This window comes from Pelodiscus sinensis, chromosome 27, assembly GCF_052426305.1.
Source record: "Pelodiscus sinensis isolate ZL-2025 chromosome 27, ASM5242630v1, whole genome shotgun sequence".
Lineage (NCBI taxonomy): Eukaryota > Metazoa > Chordata > Testudines > Trionychidae > Pelodiscus > Pelodiscus sinensis.
Genome location: NC_143078.1, coordinates 10,995,303 through 11,013,112, shown reverse-complemented (window position 1 = coordinate 11,013,112; position 17,810 = coordinate 10,995,303). Strand labels below are relative to the sequence as shown.

At 48.5% G+C, this 17,810-nt stretch overlaps 2 protein-coding genes across 5 annotated transcripts in view; both read right to left on the bottom strand.

Moving 5' to 3' along the window:
• Positions 1-25: 25 nt before the first annotated feature.
• Positions 26-10,369, bottom strand: LOC102444600 (triggering receptor expressed on myeloid cells 2-like). 4 transcript variants are annotated; one of them, XM_075910304.2, is made up of 5 exons: positions 10,163-10,369; positions 4,522-4,866; positions 2,218-2,272; positions 1,435-1,517; positions 26-1,184 (listed from the first exon to the last, which is right to left on the bottom strand). In XM_075910304.2, the coding sequence occupies exons 1-5, from the start codon at positions 10,203-10,205 to the stop codon at positions 1,171-1,173; spliced, it is 540 nt and encodes a 179-aa protein (XP_075766419.1). In that variant the 5' UTR covers positions 10,206-10,369; the 3' UTR covers positions 26-1,170. The 4 variants fall into 4 exon arrangements, with proteins under 4 accessions (XP_075766419.1, XP_075766418.1, XP_006119390.3 ...); XM_075910303.2 differs by having other exon boundaries at positions 28-1,184; positions 2,218-2,275; positions 10,163-10,367; XM_006119328.5 differs by having other exon boundaries at positions 32-1,184; positions 1,435-1,610; positions 10,163-10,365.
• A 3,067-nt stretch (positions 10,370-13,436) lies between these two features.
• The window catches only part of LOC102449115 (polymeric immunoglobulin receptor-like), a 30,435-nt gene continuing 26,061 nt past the window's right edge, over positions 13,437-17,810 (bottom strand). Inside the window, exon 11 of the mRNA XM_089773566.1 lies at positions 13,437-16,051. Coding sequence (XP_089629692.1) covers positions 15,821-16,051 — 231 coding nt within the window. The 3' untranslated portion in view covers positions 13,437-15,820. The remainder of the gene's footprint in view (positions 16,052-17,810) is intronic.

The window sequence follows — 17,810 nt, the reverse complement described above, 5'->3', positions numbered from 1 at the left end:
AGAATATAACTGAGCAAAGCACAGAGTTAGCCTGTCCCTCTGCTCTTTCTCTGTGTTGCTGAACACCAACTCAGTCCTGCCATGGATTTGTGGGCTTGCTTCATGCCTGGGAGTGAGACTGATCCAGTGCCCGACTGCCCCGTTTTGGTCCATCCCTAGGTAGGGTACTGGCCTGGACGCGTGGGGAGCAGTCAGTCAGATTTCTGGAGACATCCAGCCAAGTTGGAAATGGGACGAAGAGGGGATTCTATTCACTTTGTTTCATGTGATTTCGATTATCCCGTAGTAACCCTGGGTGCGTGCCTCAGTTTCCCTGGGCACTGCACCAGTACCTAGATGGGAATGGGAATTTTGGCTGTGACTCTCACCAAGGGAGGCTGCCCCTGCCCCAGCACATACACAACAGCTGAGGCTTTCTGAGCCTGGGAAGGGGGTGCAAGGAGGTGACACCTTTTGCCCGGGAAGCTGGACAAAGGAGGAGTTGGGGCTGCTTGTAGGGCCAGGACCGGTTGCTGAGTGTGTGAGTCAGTCTCAGCTGGCTTAGGATACAGGAGGGGGCCTAACCCCTTGGATGGATTATACTGACTGCTTCTGGTTCCTCTGCTAACAAGTCTGTTCTGTGCTGCCCCATTCCTGGGGAACTAATAAGCCTTCTGTTCTACCTGCTGACTGGCTGCGGATGCAGGGCCCAGTGACTTCGCACACCTCGGTGACATGACACACTTAATAAAATTGCTATTTTTTCCATTACCTCACTGAGTGTCAGTAAATCGGGACAAGACAGAGCTGAGAGACGGCAACGCTCTTTATTGAGCATCACCTGGGTGCATAATTCACACAGCCTGTTGCACCCTCTGTGCCTTGCCCCCGAGACACACGGTGGCTTCGAAGATACGCCAGAGAATGTGCCCCTCGTGCATGAGGCGAACGCGCTGTCAAATGTGGCATCTTTGGGTTCTTTTGCAGGGAAGCACTTTCCGTTAGCCTTGCAGACAAAACCAGGCGTCGCAAGCAAAGGGTCCCCGCCAAAGAGGGATTTCTCCTCCTGTCTGTGTCTTTGCAGCATTGCTACCTGCATGTGCGTTGGTGCTGGGGAATCTGGGACTTTTGGGGTCCTTTATTTTTCCTCCCATCCTCTTCTCAAGTTCAAGGGTTGCCTGCACCATCCTTTCAGTTCTCTTGTGCTGGAAGCGGAAGAGGAACATTGATTACAAATGGGGCAAGAGATGAGAGGTGGAGTCGATTGGTGACAGCCTCCCATAGGGAGGGCGGGTTCATTGCACATCTATTGAGCTGCCACATTTCTCCTCTTCCTTGGCAAGCTGCCCTTGGGCTGTATTCCAGTTCCCCGGTGTGCTTTCCCCTCTTGTCACCCTAGATCTGTGGCCCAACTGGAATCTATCCTATCAACTGAACATATGCTCATGAGCTCACCTGTGAGTGGGAGGAGCTGGTGTTGGTTCAGGTTGTGGCTTTCCTCCGGGCTCTCTTCCCTTGTGGCTCTGGTCCCCCGATTTCTGGCGACATTAAAGATGAGTATGGCTGTCAGTAATTTAGCAGCCAGGAATCCCGCAAAGATGTAGAAGACGTTGAAATGGGTCTCAGGAAGGCTGTTTCAGGAAACCACATGTACAATGATTTAGGTTTAACCGGGAAAAAAGTTTTCCACCTTTTAACATGACTCTTGCATTTTGGTAACACAGAAAACCAAAGACAGCCACTGTCTCTATGGGACATTCTCTGGGGCACACGGGAGGCTACAAAGATGAGTCATTCTAACCAAAAGCATTAATTTGAAGAATCTCATCAATGGCTAAACATATGAAATGCAGGAACTGCTGAAGTGCAGCCCTCTCCGGACAGAAATGCAGCAACTCTTTGTTAGACACACAACACCGGCAAGGATAATTTTGGGTCAGGAAGAAACGTAGAATTTCTTGGAAAATGCAGGAAGGCAGCATGAACCTAAAACAGAAACTGAAGTAGGACACCTCTCTTAATCTTGTGCTGACAATAGATGAGCAGCACCTTGATTTTTTTTTTTGTGCCTCATCCAAAAGTGAGGTTGCAATACATTCATAGAGAGCTGAACCTTTAACCCAGCATGAAATCATAATAAATAATGTTATATTGAAGTAAATATAAAACCACAGAATATGAACAGCTCCCAAACTGAGAGAGTGGCTGTAGGACCCTTGAAAACAAGGGTAGGCTTACCTGGAGATGCTGTGCTCAGCTCTGGGCTCTTCTGGTGCCTGGGTCTCCATGAGACCTGCTGATGGAAACAGAGCAGTTTAGCTTCCCTTGCAATGTGTGTTCATAGCTAGAGGTGACTGTTCTGGCCCCTCGTAGGTGCGGAGAGGTTTGGGACTCTCTCGTGCTCTGGTGTCATGGCTGCAGCCAAGTTCCTCTACTGTAAAGCAGGAGGGAATAAGAGAAGAATCGAGGCCAGAACCTCCAGGCTTGCCAGCCTATTAGACATTTGCATGATAGCTACAGCCCAGCAGGGCAGCTCTGGGCATGGGTACTCTGGCTGTGTTCTAAAGACTAGTAATGCACATGGGTTCTGAGGATACTTGTAATCTGAATAGCGAAGGCTTATTAGCCTACAGAGACCATGATAGGGATGTGAACAGGTAATCGATTAATGGGTTATCTGGTAAGCATCACCCTAATTAGTTAACTGGTACCTGGGAGCAGCCCCCAGTGGGTCAGGAGGTGGTCCCCATTGCACAGGAAGGCCGGGAGCAGGAGCTGGCTGCCTGCTTATGGGGTGGGGAGGGAGCAGAAGTTCCCCCGTCCCCCGCCCCATGGAGGAACAGCAGTGGCAGCCCTGCACGTGGATGGGGGGCAGGAGCGAAACTGGCCCTCCCACATGCTGGAGGAATGGGATCCCACTTAACTGGTTAACCAGTTAATCGGGATTTGACATCCCTAGTCCATGAATAAAACATGTCTACTCTGCCAGGGCAGGGACTAAAGCTTTTTATTCCTCTGCGTCACTGAGCGAAAGGAGAAACATTCTCGAAACTCGAGGGGGCCTCACCACACGTACGACTGTATCCAAAGAGCTTGATGCTGGTACCACAGAACTTTGGGCCCCTCATTACACTGGCGTCACTCACTGCATGGATCCAAGGATGCCCAAACTTCATTGCATTAAGAACCGTGCAGGCGCCTGCCTAGGTCCTCTCCATCCCCGCCCTCTGCCTGGCAGCTGGGGGGAGGGGACGGGTGAGAGCCCTTGAGTATCTGTTATGCTGTCCATGGATGTGCAGAGCTCTAAACATACTCCAGCTGAGGCCTCATCTCGTGCCATGTAGGGCAGGACCATTCCTTCCCATGTCTCGTGTACAGTGCTTCTGTGGGTGCATCCAGGATGACATTAGCCTGTTTCACAATTGCAGCACACTGATTCATATTCAATGTTGGATGCACAAAAAGCCCCAGATCCTTTTCAGTGGTACTACCCTCTAGCCCAGGGTGAGCAATCAGCAGCGTTTGGGACTGGGTGTTGTTAGCAGGCCGGGTGTGGTTAGCCCCTGGTGGGCCACCGAAACTTTATATACCTGAGCACCCACGGCTATGGACACTCGCCTCTCCCATTGGCTGCGGTTCACTGTTCCAAGCCAATGGGAGCTGCGGGAGTGGTGGCACAGACTATGCTGCTTTCTGCAGCTCCCATTGGCCAGGAATGATGAACCATGGCCACTGGGAGCAGCAGGTGGCTGTACCTACAGATGCTCAGGTAAATAAAGCATCTGGCAGCCAACTCACGGCTGACCCTGGCAAACTGCATTCCCCCTGTGGGCCTCTTATTGCCTACCCCCTACCCTAGACAGTTGTTCCTCATTGTGCATTCGCTGTTTTTTCCTTCCTCGGTGAAGTACTTTGTGCTTGTCCGTCTTGAATTTCATCTTGTTGCTTTCAGGCTAATGCGTCAGTTAGTCAAGGTTGTTTTGAATTCTACTCCTGTCCTCCAAAGAGCTTGCAACTCCCCGCTTTGTGCTTGTGTTTTCCCTGAAAGGGGGAATAGCAATGGCCCGCTGAATTTCACTAGTGAAGAAACACTCTGGTTATGTCCTTGCCTTCCTCTTACAGAAGCGGATGGCTGCAAGCCAAACTTTACAGGCTGCGCTCTGCCCCTTAGCTTACCTCTGCTGCGCTAGCAGTCGGACCGCAGAAGGGGAAGGATGGGCTTGTGATAAAACCACTGGACTGGGAAGGAGGAGAGCTGGGTTCAGCCCCTAGCTCTGCCCACTGACTCTTCCTGGGTGACCCTGGGCAAAGCACTTAATCTCCCTGTGCCTTAGTTCCCCACCTACCAATGAAGATAAAAGCACTTCCTTGGTCTTAGATTTTAAGGCCCTTGGAGAGGGCGTGTCTCCTGCCCCTGTGTATGTACAGTACCAGGCACAGTGGGGCCCAGATCCCGGTGGGGGTCTGCACATACTAGTGTAATGCAACAAAGAATCAATGCCTGAAGTACAGTTGTATTGAATCCACAGCCTGGGGACCTACCTCCCAACACTTGCACTTTCACCCTCTGTAAGGTCCTGGCTTCTCCTAGGAAGTCTGTCCTGCACTGGTACAGCCCCGCGTCCTGCTTCTGGAGCCCCTTCATGGTCACCGTGAGGACCCCGTTGTAGACATCGTCAGCAATGGAAGTGTTGCCGCTCCTCTTCCTCAGGAACTGGAGCCAGAAGCGGTGGGCGCTCACCACGTGCTGGCACTCGGTCTGGTTGACGTGCTTGCACCAGCTCTTCTCTCGCCACTTGTTCTCCTGGGGGCTGTAGGCGCACCTGATGGAAATGGTCTCTCCCTCCAGGCCGGTCACCACCGTGACGTTGTCTGCCCCGCATAGTGCTGAGGGGAGAGAAAGGAAAACGCAACGTGGGTTTCAGTCGTTAGAGCCCTGCACGGATACAATCGGAATTCGCTCCCCACAGAGCGGTTGTACCAGCTCCAGGCCCGCCCCAACAGGGCTGTACAACCCCAGAGGGGAGATGCAGCTGCAGGCAGGGCAGCTGCATGGCCGGGAGGAGTGGCCGGCGTCGGACACTGGCTCCTTTCTTTTGGTCGCAGCATCTCCTGGGAGCGCAGCCCCGAAGCTCAGCTGATGCTGATTTCTATCTGCGAGTATCTACTTCTGCAGGGAGATATGTCCGCACCCACCCGTTTCCCCTCGCTTAAAAACTGCTTGTTTACAAAATCAGAGAGAAACCATAAAAAGTGTCACAGACACACTAGTACTGACAAATGGCGGACATTCTCCTTTTTACCAAATAAATATATCGACGAAATCCATTGGAATATAAATGCTTTTCTTCCATCACAGTGTATGTGATATATAGCAGTACAGGCAACCCCCGACTTACAACCCTCCCCCATTTACAACCATTTTTTTCATGCAAGATAGCTCCTAACCCACCCACCCCCAATTTATGTCCGCTGCTCGTGTTTACGACGGTGTACAACGCAAATTCCACACGTCATCCCAAAACAGGAAATTCAAAAGGTCAGTCAGACTCACCAGTCTGCAGCTGCTGCCTGACCTACGCACATCTCCACCACATCGGTCTTCACTTTTTAGTTATTTTTGTGCATTATTTGAACTATTTAGTTTAGTTTTCCTCCATTTCCTTAGTCAATTTTGGTATTTTTAGGGTATGAAATGGGTTTCCAGGAATGGAAAATAAGGGTTCAGCTTGCGCCTACGAGAAATAAGGGTTCATCTTGACTTATGACGGCTTGACTTACAACAGTTCCCCAGGAACCAATTAAGTCGTAAATACAGGGTTCACCTGTATAAACAAGTCAATGTCTGTATGAAATTATAGTTTTTTAGTTGCCTCGTGCTTTTTATGTAGCCTCTTACAAAACTAGACAAATGTTCAGGAAAGTTAATGTGTATCCTAAAAGATCTCTGCATATCGGGTACTTGTCTGCCCAGTTGAGAGCCATTGGTGTAAAAGATAGGGATGATCTAACCATTTACCATTGTGTCACCTACCCATCCTCCTGTCTCAGTCCCCAGGTTTGGACAGGTTCAGAATTTTGGTCCAGGCCTTCTCTAATTCTTTACCTATTGACCCCCCACTAGTGCTCCCATCAGCTGGGTTTTCTTTGGGGACCAGAGATTGTCCCCCCAGTGAAGGATGTGTCTCCTGAAACACTGCTAAAGCCTTCTCCTTCCACACTTCCTTCCTTGCATGATGTTGTTCCAGGGCCTAGCTGGGACTCCAATTGGAGATCCACACCTCACCTTGCCTGTTCACGTGGCTTCCTCCATAGTGATGGCATTCAAGGCCAGAAGGGACAGCCAGATATTCCAGTCTGAGCCCAGTGATGCGAGGCACTTCCCTCCTCCAGGGGCTGAGTGTTGTGGTCCAGGGAGCAAGAAACTTGCAAAAACTGAACCTGGGTCTTTCCAAGGACACCGAGGAGCATTACACTCGGCAGTTACACCAGTGCCCCTTAGCCCTGCTCTGATAGTGTGTAAATACAAATCACACCTACAGCAGGGTCTCTTTGTGTGGCCAGAGTGAGGTGAAGGGGTCTTGATATCAAGGAATCAAATCCACAGCCACAAGCCAGTCTCCAGTTGCATGGTTGGAGGGTTAATTCTTAGTCCTCTTGATACTGACCTTTTAACCCCTGTGGTTTTGAGAAATCTCCTTTTGCTCTGTTTCCTGGGATTTTGCTAATTCTAGTTCTGCCCTATGAGCAACCGACTCTTTTGCTGTTTCTCTTTAATTCCCTACTTCTGATTTCTATATTTCTCTTTGAGCAACAGAATCACATTGTCTGAGCTATTTATACTTGGAGAGCAGGGGCGGGGAACCGTTTTTTGGGTCAGGGGCCACGGGCTCCCAGAAGAATCAGTCGGGGGCTGCACACAAATGAGAAGTCCCTGACTGAGGAGAAAGACATTCCTCACATCCCCCTTGCACACCAGAGCTTGGGGGGGGCCAAGCTAGTAGATTTTGTGTGCTCCGGCCCTATAGCTGGAGTTCCGGTGCAGTCTCCCCGATGTTGAACCTCGGGGTCTGGATCCTGGCAACCCGGGAGGCCGGATAAGTTTCCCACCCCTGTTGTGGAGGGAAACTGTGTTATTTTGGGGAATCAGTATGTTTTAGGTGAAAGTTTTTCAATTGCTAGCAACTACTGCAGAAGTCTAAGTGGAACTAAAGATGGCAATAAATAGGGAATGGATGTTATAAGGGCTTTGCAGGTCTGTCTGGGCTGAGAAGTTTGGGAATAATAAAATTGCACCATCTTAGAATCTTAGGACTCAGAAGAGAAGAGACCTCAGGAGGTTAAGTCCAACCCCCTGCTAAACGCAGGACTAATCCCAACTAAATCAACCCATCCAGGGTTTTGTCAAGCCAGGGCTGAACCACCTCTAGAGATGGAGATTCCACCACCTCCCTAGGGAACCCATCCCAGTGCTTCCTCACCCTCCTAGGGAAACAGTTTTTCCTAATATCCAATCTAGATCTCCCCCACTGTAACTTGAGACCATTGCTCCTTGTTCTACCATCCATCACTGCTGAGAACAGCCTCTCTCCATTCTCTTTGGAGGTTTCCTTCAGGAAGCTGAAGGCTGCTATCAAATCCCCCCTCACTCTTCTCTTCTGCAGACTAAATAAGCCCAAATCCCTCAGCCTTTCCTCATAAGTCATGTGCTCCAGCCCCCTAATCATTTTTGTTGCCCTCTGCTGCCCTCTTCTCTTGTTTGTAAAAATTCAGAGTCAATGTTAAACTCAGAAAAACGACATCAGGACAGATCAGTGTTCTGCAAGTGTCACATATACTGCTTTGCCAATACACTTCAGTCCTGACCTGCTATTGTAGATTTGGGGTTCCAGCCCCCTCCCTAGTGCACCTCAGTCTTGACCCAAAGCAGCCCTTGTTATTTCATGCTTGGTCAGAGGCTGCTAGTTTAAGATTTGCTCATGCTCCATGCAAAACTCTGAGCCATTATCTTTCACCACCATTCTGCTGACAGATCATAGATTATCTCTGTTCTTTCTCCCTCAGTCTTTATTACTGAAGATGCAAATAAGCCCACGCCACAATGTTGGTTGCAAACACCCCATAAGGTTCAAAGTCCTGCCACTCCCTCAGGGTATGTCTACACTACCCTCCTAGTTCGAACTAGGAGGGTAATGTAGGCATACCGCACTTGCAAATGAAGCCCGGGATTTGAATTTCCCGGGCTTCATTTGCATAAGCGGGGAGCCACCATTTTTAAAACCCCGCTGGTTCGAACCCCGTGCAGCGCGGCTATACGGGGCTTGAACTAGGTAGTTCGGACTAGGATTCCTATTCCGAACTACCGGTACACCTCGAGGAAAACAAACAGGGTGGAACAGACAGATGGCAAATGTGCCGAGACTAGAGAAGAGGAGATTGAGAATGTGGATGAGAGGTCTAACTGTCTGGGTGGAAAGGAAAAGCTGTTCTTTTTCAATGTGAATCTACTCCCGTGTCTGATTTCCCATGGGAAGTCCTCATAGAACCACTAGCTAGATGACACTCATAATGGATAGGTTCTTGGCTTCCCGCTGGCCATCTCCCAGGCACAGGGGTGTTGAATGGGTGGCTATCATAGAAAAGTGGGGTGGAAGATTCTGTCTCACAGTAGTGTGGTCCTTGGTTGTTCCAGAGGGTTCCAGAAAGAGAAGTCCATTCCAGAGCTGGAATTTTTGTTTGTTGGCCTCTGCAGAAAAAGGAAAGGCCAGCAGCTGACCTCATGGGACTGGAGGAAGGATGGGCATGATGTTAAGGCAGTGGAATGGGACTCAGGCTTTGGCTTTATTCTCAGCTTTGCTACACTGTCCCCTTCATGCCCGTGGGGAAGACATTTAACATTTCTGTGCCTTAGACCCCTGTCTATAAAATGGGGATAATGTTTCCCTGCCTCTGGGGAGTGTTGCAAGACGCTCAGTTGTAATGGAAGCCAGATAAGCAATGAGGAAGATTTTTTTTCTATATTTTTCCCATTTTGCCTAGATGTATCAGGTGATCTCCAGTGTCTGATAAGCCTGATATCTTCATGCCTTCTCTCCCCAGGAATCTCTGGGGAGAGAGAGACCCTGAGTTTACACATTTAAGGGTGGGGCATTTGATTGCCGGGAGGCAGCTCTGATCCATTAAGTGCTCACACAAGCTGGATTTTGCAATCTTAGTTTGCTGGGAGTGCAGTTAAGGGCTTTTCTTATTTCTTCCAACGTGCTTCCTGTTCTGACTCACAGGTTCCTTGACCTGACTCACAGGTTCCCTGACAGCCCTCAGCCCACCACCCCGGAAGCAGCTGAGTGGTGGGATCTCCATAGACCTCTGGAAAAAAAATCAAGAGTAAAGAACAAAAAACCTGGAAGGGAATGATACCAGAAGTGCAGCTGCTGAAGAGACTGGCTGCTTCTGGTTTGCACCTTGACTGATCACTGCAATTTATATTCAGAGAGGAACCCTTCTCACCTCCCTCCCCAAGCTAGCTGCTCCCTGGCTACAAACATTTAATAGCTCCTTCTCCTGCTCTGTATAGTCTCTGCGGTTTGGATAATCAGTCCCTGAATATGTGACCCTGGCTCCATTTCTCAGTTTGCTGCTTCCAGGCTTTTGTGGCTTCTTTGCCAGACAAATTCTGGGATTGGGAGGGTTGGGCTCCTTCTCCACTGCCTTGCGCCTTACGTTGTTGTCCGCGTCTGCACACAGTGAATGTGAAGTGGGTGGGACATGGCATCAAAGCAACACAGGTACGCGTGACGGTCTCTTTTGCACTGGTGCAAATATTTGCATGGGGCACCAGCCGGCGGAGAATCAAGCCCAGAGAATCTACAGCTCTTCAGTCTTGAGCTGCTTAGGCTGGATCCTGCAGGTTGCAGGCCACCTTCCGTTCCCCTTAATCTTGCCCTTCGAAGGTCGCTTCCTGCTTTGATTTCTATTGGCGCTCCCATGAATAACTGCGTGTTTCCAAATATTCACAATGGAATCCTCTCTTCTCCAGAACAAGCCGCGGAGGCTCATGTCCTGCGTGACAATCACTTCACAGCCCCTGCTATGACTCCTGCGAGATATTGGACAATGCCAGCTATTGCTCCAGACTTTCCCCTGCCCCTCCTCCCCACACAAAAGGAGTCAGATGCTTTCTTACCTGAGAAGGTGACCAAGAAGATGAGGTGCAGGAGCTTTTCCATGTCTCCTCCTCCTGCTGCCCAGTACTGCAGGGGGAGTCTGAACACAAATAAAACAGGATTCTTGCCTAAGAGCGGCTTTTTTTCTCCCTGTTCTGCAGGAAGGAATGAGAACAGGAACTTGGAGGGGATTGAGCAACATACCAGGGACAGATGCTTCTCTGACTGGCTGAAAATTGGGGCATCAGCAATGCCCACTGTAAACCAGGCTTTGGTCTAGACAGAAGAGCCAAGAAGAACTATCATGTGATAAGGAAACCATGCGATGCGTAGGCGCTTTGAGACCGAGGGATGATGCTTTTCACACTGAGCAGGCTTGCTAGACAAGGTTCTGCATGGTGTTTGCTTCCTGGGCACGGCTGGAGAGCGTGTCTGGGCTATTGCAGGGTGGGCTCTGCCAGGCAGCTCACCAAGCCACCCCGAAAGATGGAATGGGGGCCTGATATACAGCCTCGGAGATCTGCATGGAGAACCCTAGGATGGTAGCCAGACTCTTTTCAGTTGTGCTACTAGGGATGAGCAAAAAACTACAGAGAAGCTTGTCACAACAATTCTGCATGACTGTCGTCTAGACTGCAGGCTTTTGTCGACAGAAGTTTTGTCGACAGCATCTGTCGACAAAGCTTCTGTCGACAAAGAGCGTCTAGACTATGTCCAGTTCTGTCGACAAAGCAAGCTGCTTTGTCGACACGACAGTGTAGACACAAAAGACAGTGTAGATGCAAAAGGCGTTATTCCTCGTAGAATGAGGTTTACAGTTGTCGACAAAACTGCTGAGTTCTGTCGATGTTATGTTGACAGAACTCAGCGGCAGTGTAGACGCCGGTATAGTTTTGTTGACAAAAGTCCACTTTTGTTGACAAAACCCTGTAGTCTAGACACACCCTTTAAGAATATTGTATTGGTTTAAATGGCTGGGTGTTTGGACCAGCACAGTGTAATTTGCCCAGATTGTAAGAGTTAACACTTTCATTCTGTACTCTTGCAAAAAGTGCTGCGAGATTTTAATGAAGTCAGGGGACCAGGAGTTGAGTTTTATGTTTCATCTGAAAGACCAGCACCTCCAGCAGGTACAGGGCCCATCACAGCCATGCTAGGGCATTGTGTCAGTAGTGACTTGGAAAATAACCACCCATAGAGTTAGTTAACTAATCTAATGAGCTAGGTATTCACATGGTGCCCCTCACCATGGTATCTGAGCTCCTTCCTCACTTTTCTCTGGAGGTTATCCTCCAAGTACTGATTCAGCTCTAGGCTAGTTAGCTTATAGGAGCCCATAGCATTACACCCAGTGGTGATAGGACTGCAGATATGTTCTCCATGCACAAGCATTTTTCTTTGTTTCCCTTTCCTTTCTAGATAGGATATAAACACTCCTCTGCCATGACCACAAGAATGTTATAGGATTAATTCTTTCCATGTAGAGATCCATTTTCAGTGCACCAATCAGGAATCCCAAGCACTGTTACAGGCTGGGGACAGTGTGGGTATGTCTAAACTACATCCCTTTTTTGATAAAGGGATGTAAATTAGACATATCGAAATTGCAAATAAAGCCGGGATTTGACTTTTTGCATAATGGCGGCTGCGGCTTTTTTTCCCCCGAAAAGCTGCTTTTTGGGGAAAAAAAAAAAAAAAAAAAAACCCTGGCCATGATGGGGATCTTCCAACAGAAATGCCCCGTTTCAAAAGATCCTGCAATCCCACTTTTTGAGGGTTACAGGATCTTTTGAAATGGGGCATTTCTGTCGAAAGATCCCTGTCTTGGCCATGTTTTTTTCTTTTCTCAAAGTGGCTTTTCGAAAAAAAGCTGCGGCCGCCATTATGCAAATGAAGCACGGGAAATTCAAATCCTGGCTTCATTTGCAATTTCGATATGCCTAATTTACATCCCTTTATCGAAAAAAGGATGTAGTTTAGACATACCCAGTGGCTAAGCAGCAGTTCGGCAGAAAAGGATCTGGGGATAACAATGGATGAGAAGCTGGATATGAGTCAACGGGGTGTCCTTGTAGCCAAGAAGGCTAATGGCATATTTAGGTGCATTAGGAGGAGCATTGCCAGCAGAACAAGGGAAGGGATGATTCACCTTTATTTGGCACTGGTGAGGTCACATCTGGGGTACTGCATCTAGTTCTGGGCCCCCCACTACAGAAAGGATGTGGACACATTGGAGAGGGTCCGGCGGCGGGCAACCAAAATGATTAGGGGGCTGGAGCACATGACCTACAAGGAGCGGCTGAGGGAGTTGGCCTTATTTAGTCTGCAGAAGAGAAGAGTGAGGGGGGATTTGATAGCAGCCTACAGCTTCCTGAAGTGAAAGTTCCAAAGAGGATGGAGAGAGGCTGTTCTGTTCTCAGTAGTGACAGATGGCAGAATGAGGAGCAATAGTTTTAAGTTAGTGGGGGAAGTCTAGGTTGGATATTAGGAAAAACTATTTCCCTAGGAGGGTGGTGAAGCACTGGGATGGGTTCCCTAGGGAGGGGGTGGAATCTCCATCCCTAGAGATTTTTAAGTCCCGACTTGACAAAGCCCTGGCTGAGATGATTTAGTTGGGGTTGGTCCTGCGTTGGGCAGGGGGTTGGACTCAATGACTCCTGAGGTCTCTTCCAGGCCTAGGAGTCTATGATTCTATGAATTTAGCCCCACGTTCGTTCTAGTTCAGAGCCTTCTATTATTGTCGAGTTTAGTTTTGTTAAGAAATGGTTTTGTATTTTCTTTTGTAAACTCCCCACCCTCCTAATCACAATGTGAATTACAACTGTAGTGGGTCAGGAAACGATGTCTATTTTCCTCTGTGAGAACAACAAAAAATGGTTGAACGTTCTCTTTGATTGCCTCCCCCCAGCTGCTATCCAGTTTTGCAATAAAAACATGAACATTTGCAACAAAATTGGACATTTTTTCACAAACACGCCAGTTCTCAACCAATAATGACTGTGTTCCACCATAAAAATATTTGACTTGCTCTATTTACAGCAAATTCCTGGCATGAGGCAGGTAACAGGGCATAGAGAGACTCCCTTCATTCCCGGTCATCGAAAATCCTGCCCATGTCTTGGCCCTACAGAGCTTCCTGCCTTGGTTATATTTCTGACCCTTCCTTGTGCATGCAAAAGGATTACATACTGTATTGCAACTTGAGTAGCATTTTCCACCCACATTTTATTAGTGTAAATGGCTGCCCAAAGGAGCATCATGGTGGAGAATCAGGCCCCGGATCTCAGGATCTGCTTTCTTTTTCATTTACTTTATTGCTGGCACAAGGTGCCTGATTGCTTGTTAGCCAGAAAACCAAAGTCAATTATGTATCCTCAGAAGGCTTCCCCACTGCAGGAGAGCAGGGACCTAAGGTGGGGGTAGTTTGGTTACCAGACTGTGTTACCTTTTGGGACACGGACACCTCTGTCCACTAGGAACTGGGCTAAGATCCAGCAAACTCAGTTCACAGCACTCGCTATCTGCTCTTGGACATGGCCGACTTAGCCCAGAGTTGCACCTCTGATCTGTAAATTAAAATCCTCTGAGTCTCAGCGTGACCCTCTGAGTCACCGCGTGCACCTGAGTCCTTCGCTACTTAGCCTTCGTGATTGGCATCACTTCCTCTCCATTTCAGGCCTGTGTTGAAATCTGCCCTCTGAGCTCATCCTTCTACTTCCTCTGTTCTCTTGGTCATGCTCCTGGCAATCCTGCTGCTGCGTTTAGCACTTCCTTCCTCTCTGCTGCTTCTGGATAGATGTGCCCCACGCCTTCTCTGCTGCCTGCCCTCGCAGCTGGGGCAATGCAGACTTTCCCTTCTGTTCAGAAAGCTCCCTCATTCTTCGCTGCCCTTCTTGCTCCTGGGTGAATGGGTGTGGTCCCATCTCTTTCCCTCAAACACTCCTTTCCTGGTCTCTATTCCCCATTGCCTTGGTTTAAGGAGCTAGCCTGGGTAGGTCAGCAGTGCTGCCAGAGGCACTGAATAACAGAGGTTTTCACAGCAGGAGAGTGACTGGGCCCTCCTTGGGGGCATTCAGGGAGGGACGATGAGTCAGAGGACCCGGCCAACCTAGCAGGCTGGAAGCAGTGTCTCTAAATGCTTTGTGTGTGGCAGGCTCATCTGTTTTCAGTGAGCTGGCCCTGGAGACTGTGTGTACATCATGAGCCTGTGGTTAACCTGAGCCCAAGGACAGCACTAAAGCTGGGAATGCCACAGGATTCAGCTTTTGACACTCTCCACTCTCATTAACCAAGTCAGCCCTGCTTACCCTCCCTGCTCACCCACATAAAGGAAGAGGCACATGCACCCAACACGCAGGCAGCTCCAAGACCCCCTGCCCATATGCCTGTACTCTCTATAGCAGTGTTTCTTAAACTGTGTTCTGCGACACACCGGTGTGCTGCGACGCAGTCGTGTGCCACGGAGAACAACAGAGTTCAAAATAGCCGCCCTTAAATAGGAAGGCGACCTTTTTTTTCCCTCAATAACTTCCCCTCCCCAACATTTTCCCCTTCCCCCCCTCATTGTTTGGTGTTCCTTGGTCTTAAAAAGTTTAAGAAACACTGCTCTACAAGCTGCACCTCTCCAGTCCGGCACCCTCGGGGACCAGTACTGAACCAGAGATTTTGCTAAACCACGACAGGTCAATATTGTCTAGCAGCATCACCAACACTTCCACTGCTTCCTGGGCTCTGAGAAGACATTGAGGGGTCAATTAGAGCTAAAGAACAGCACAGAACACTGAGCACCAAGACTGGTACTGTAAACAAACTTATGGGACCGTGGGAAACTAGGTCATACCCATGGTAGGTGGACTAACTAAAATCATGTCGAACCATGGATATTGATGGACCAGAAAGTGCCAGATTAACAACGTTCAACCTGTATTTTTTCATTCTAAATAGACGCTCCTGGTCGTATGCCTCACCAAGTTAACAAATGTGTAATTTTATTCCCAAACCCTGTTGTCTTCATCACCCTCACACACACGCAGGTCGCTACACTGGCCTTTGCATGCCCTATTCTTCACTAACATGTGTCTGTGCAGGCTTTCTATCATTTTTTCAGATGAAAGGCTGTTCTGGTGCCTTGGTTTGTATAGTATAATCATTCTAGGTTGAAGATAGTGGTTAATCATTAGCTGTCCCTATTGCAACATGGTTACATGGTTGCCCCCTTGCAATTGCTCTCCAGGCAATATACTGTGGTAGATTCAGCAAAACATGATTCAGTTCACACATCATCCGCATATTTACTCCTCTCCTTCCGCTGCTCGTCATTGTGTTTCACTCCCCCGCGGGGAAGATGAACCTTGTAACATCTGAGTCGGGCTTTTAGAATACAGTGCAGGGGTGGGTTTGGGATGACAATGCAAAGGGTGCCTTGCCTGCTTCCTGAGGATTCTCCTTTATTGCTTAATCCTCCATCACTGTCCTCCAAAAGCAGCTGCATTTTGCACAATTGCTGCTGAAAAATTTCTCTGCAAGTGTCTGGCAAGTCTTTAAGTAGACATGTTAACTATAAACACAGTGAAGACTTAATCATCTTCTCTAGCACACATACACACTTCATTCACCTCCAGCAGTGCTCCAGCTCAGTGTCTTCTCTCCCACTGCTGGGCTAGCCAGGGGTCTTTAGATCACGGTTTGACACCGGAGGCTAATGGCTTGAGCAAAATGCTGGAGTATTCCACAGACTCAGTAGGGAACATGGTGTGGGGTGTCTCCAGCACTTGACTTGGCACGACATTGGCATAGATGGATTCCTTGGGACTGGGTTGGGCTTTAAAGGTCAAGGTAGCATATTTCAGGTCTTGTGGCCTCTCCTGTTTGTCGTCCTTGGGATTGTTCATGATGCTGTAGTCCTGAGACTGTGCACAGAAAAGAAACATTTCTCAGAGCTGATCATGAAAGGACAAGACTGGCTCAGGGAGAGAGGAAAAGGCCAACATAAAATGTCACACTCTGTTGTGGAAAAGCTGATAGGAGAGTTGTTCACCCATCTCCTTCCCAGAGACCCTCTCTGACCCCATCCTCTCGACACCGACTTCTAACCCTCTGGTCTCTGAAATGCTCCTAGAATCTCTCTGCTTCCCTGCAATTCCAGCAGCTTTTCCATCACTCACCCTGTGTTTCAAAGCCCCCTGAAGAAAGTTAGCCTTAGGGGTTTTACAGTGAAGAGAACACAAACAGTTCAGGGACCATAGCCAAGTGCTGGCAAGTCAGAAGGACTCAAATAGCTCATAGGACACCTGAGTTTTGTAGCTTCTAGTCTCTGTTGAACTGTCCAGTTCGTTCTTTGTAAGCCTGATCCATTTCAGCCTTTTCCTGTGTGTTTGTTCTAGTCAAATCTAATCCAGTTTTTAATCTGGTTCCCTTTTCAATCAATCCCAATTCAAATCCAATTTCAACCCTCTTTCAGTGCACACTCTTCAGAGCAAACTCATCCTTTGTCTGCAAAGCATATAGCACAAAACCCTATATGAATAATGACTGATCCAATCCATTCCAGTCCAGTTCTGCCTAGTCTGGTACCATCCAATCCAAACTAGCCTGATCTATTCCAGTTCACACCATTACCACCAATCTGATGCTGTTTTGCATACACACAGTCTCAGCATTTACCCTGCAAACCTATAATAAATAGGTATTGCAATCAATTGGCTGGAAAAAGTCAATAGAATAATTTCCCATTGGAAAATGCAGTTCCTGTTTAATCAAATAGCTTTGTGAAATCATGTCTGTTTTGCCAAAATGTTGGCGTTTTGCAAGGGATGGGGAGGAGGAATTCTATCAAAATGGTTTGTTTTAACGTTTTCAGAACAGAACGTTTCACATCATCTTTTCCGAAAAGGCTTTTCATTGGCAATGTTTGATTTTGTATTTATAATGTGACGTTTTAAACAGTGAACAATGAAATGAAACATTTCTGATGACCTGAAATGTGTTTGGTTTTTTTAAAATTTTGCCTTCACGGAGAATTTTGAAATCTTCTGCGTTCCATTGGGAAAATTCTGAAATCTCAAAATCCTTTGTGAAGTGACATTTCCATTCTCCCACGGCGCTCTCGTCAGCATGGGGGAAGAGTTGATGTAAGCAAGCGGTAGCGCAGGGTACAGTACGGAGTCACTCTCACATCCTCTCTGGCTGCTCTGCCTGACAACTGCCCATCCCTTTCAATTTTACAGCAAATGCCCCATTAGGACTGCAGAGACTGTTCTTAAATAGAACCCTAGGGCTGGAAGAGACCTCAGGAATCATCGAGTCCATCCCCCTGCCCAAAGCAGAACCAGCCCCAACTAAATCAACCCATGCAGGGCTGTGTCAAGCTGGTACTAAAAAGCCTCTCTGCACTGCATTAAACACTGCAGGGGTTCCCAAACTTCGCCAGCGCACGGCTCACATTTCAGTATGGAGCTTGTCTCATTAACACTTCCTCTCTTGTTCACAATTAAACAAACCACCCCTCCTATTCACATAAAATCCTCGGGGTTGCTAAAATGACAGCATCCAGGGCCAGCTTTAGCAAGTGTGGGGCCCGATTCCGGGGGTGGGGCTGCGCATGCGCGGGGCCCCCGGGCAGCACGGCACATGCGTCGCGTGCTGGAGGCACTGTGCATGCGTCGTGCG

Bases quoted from the DNA above. Each gene is read 5' to 3' on its own strand.
- LOC102444600 (XM_014571631.4), bottom strand. From the start codon at position 10,205: ATGGAAAAGCTCCTGCACCTCATCTTCTTGGTCACCTTCTCAG. The intron at 4,867-10,162 runs GTAAGAAAGCAT...CTCTCCCCTCAG, and splicing joins CTTCTTGGTCACCTTCTCAG to CACTATGCGGGGCAGACAAC. The intron at 1,611-2,217 runs GTAAGCCTACCC...TTCCTGAAACAG, and splicing joins GCTGAGCACAGCATCTCCAG to CCTTCCTGAGACCCATTTCA.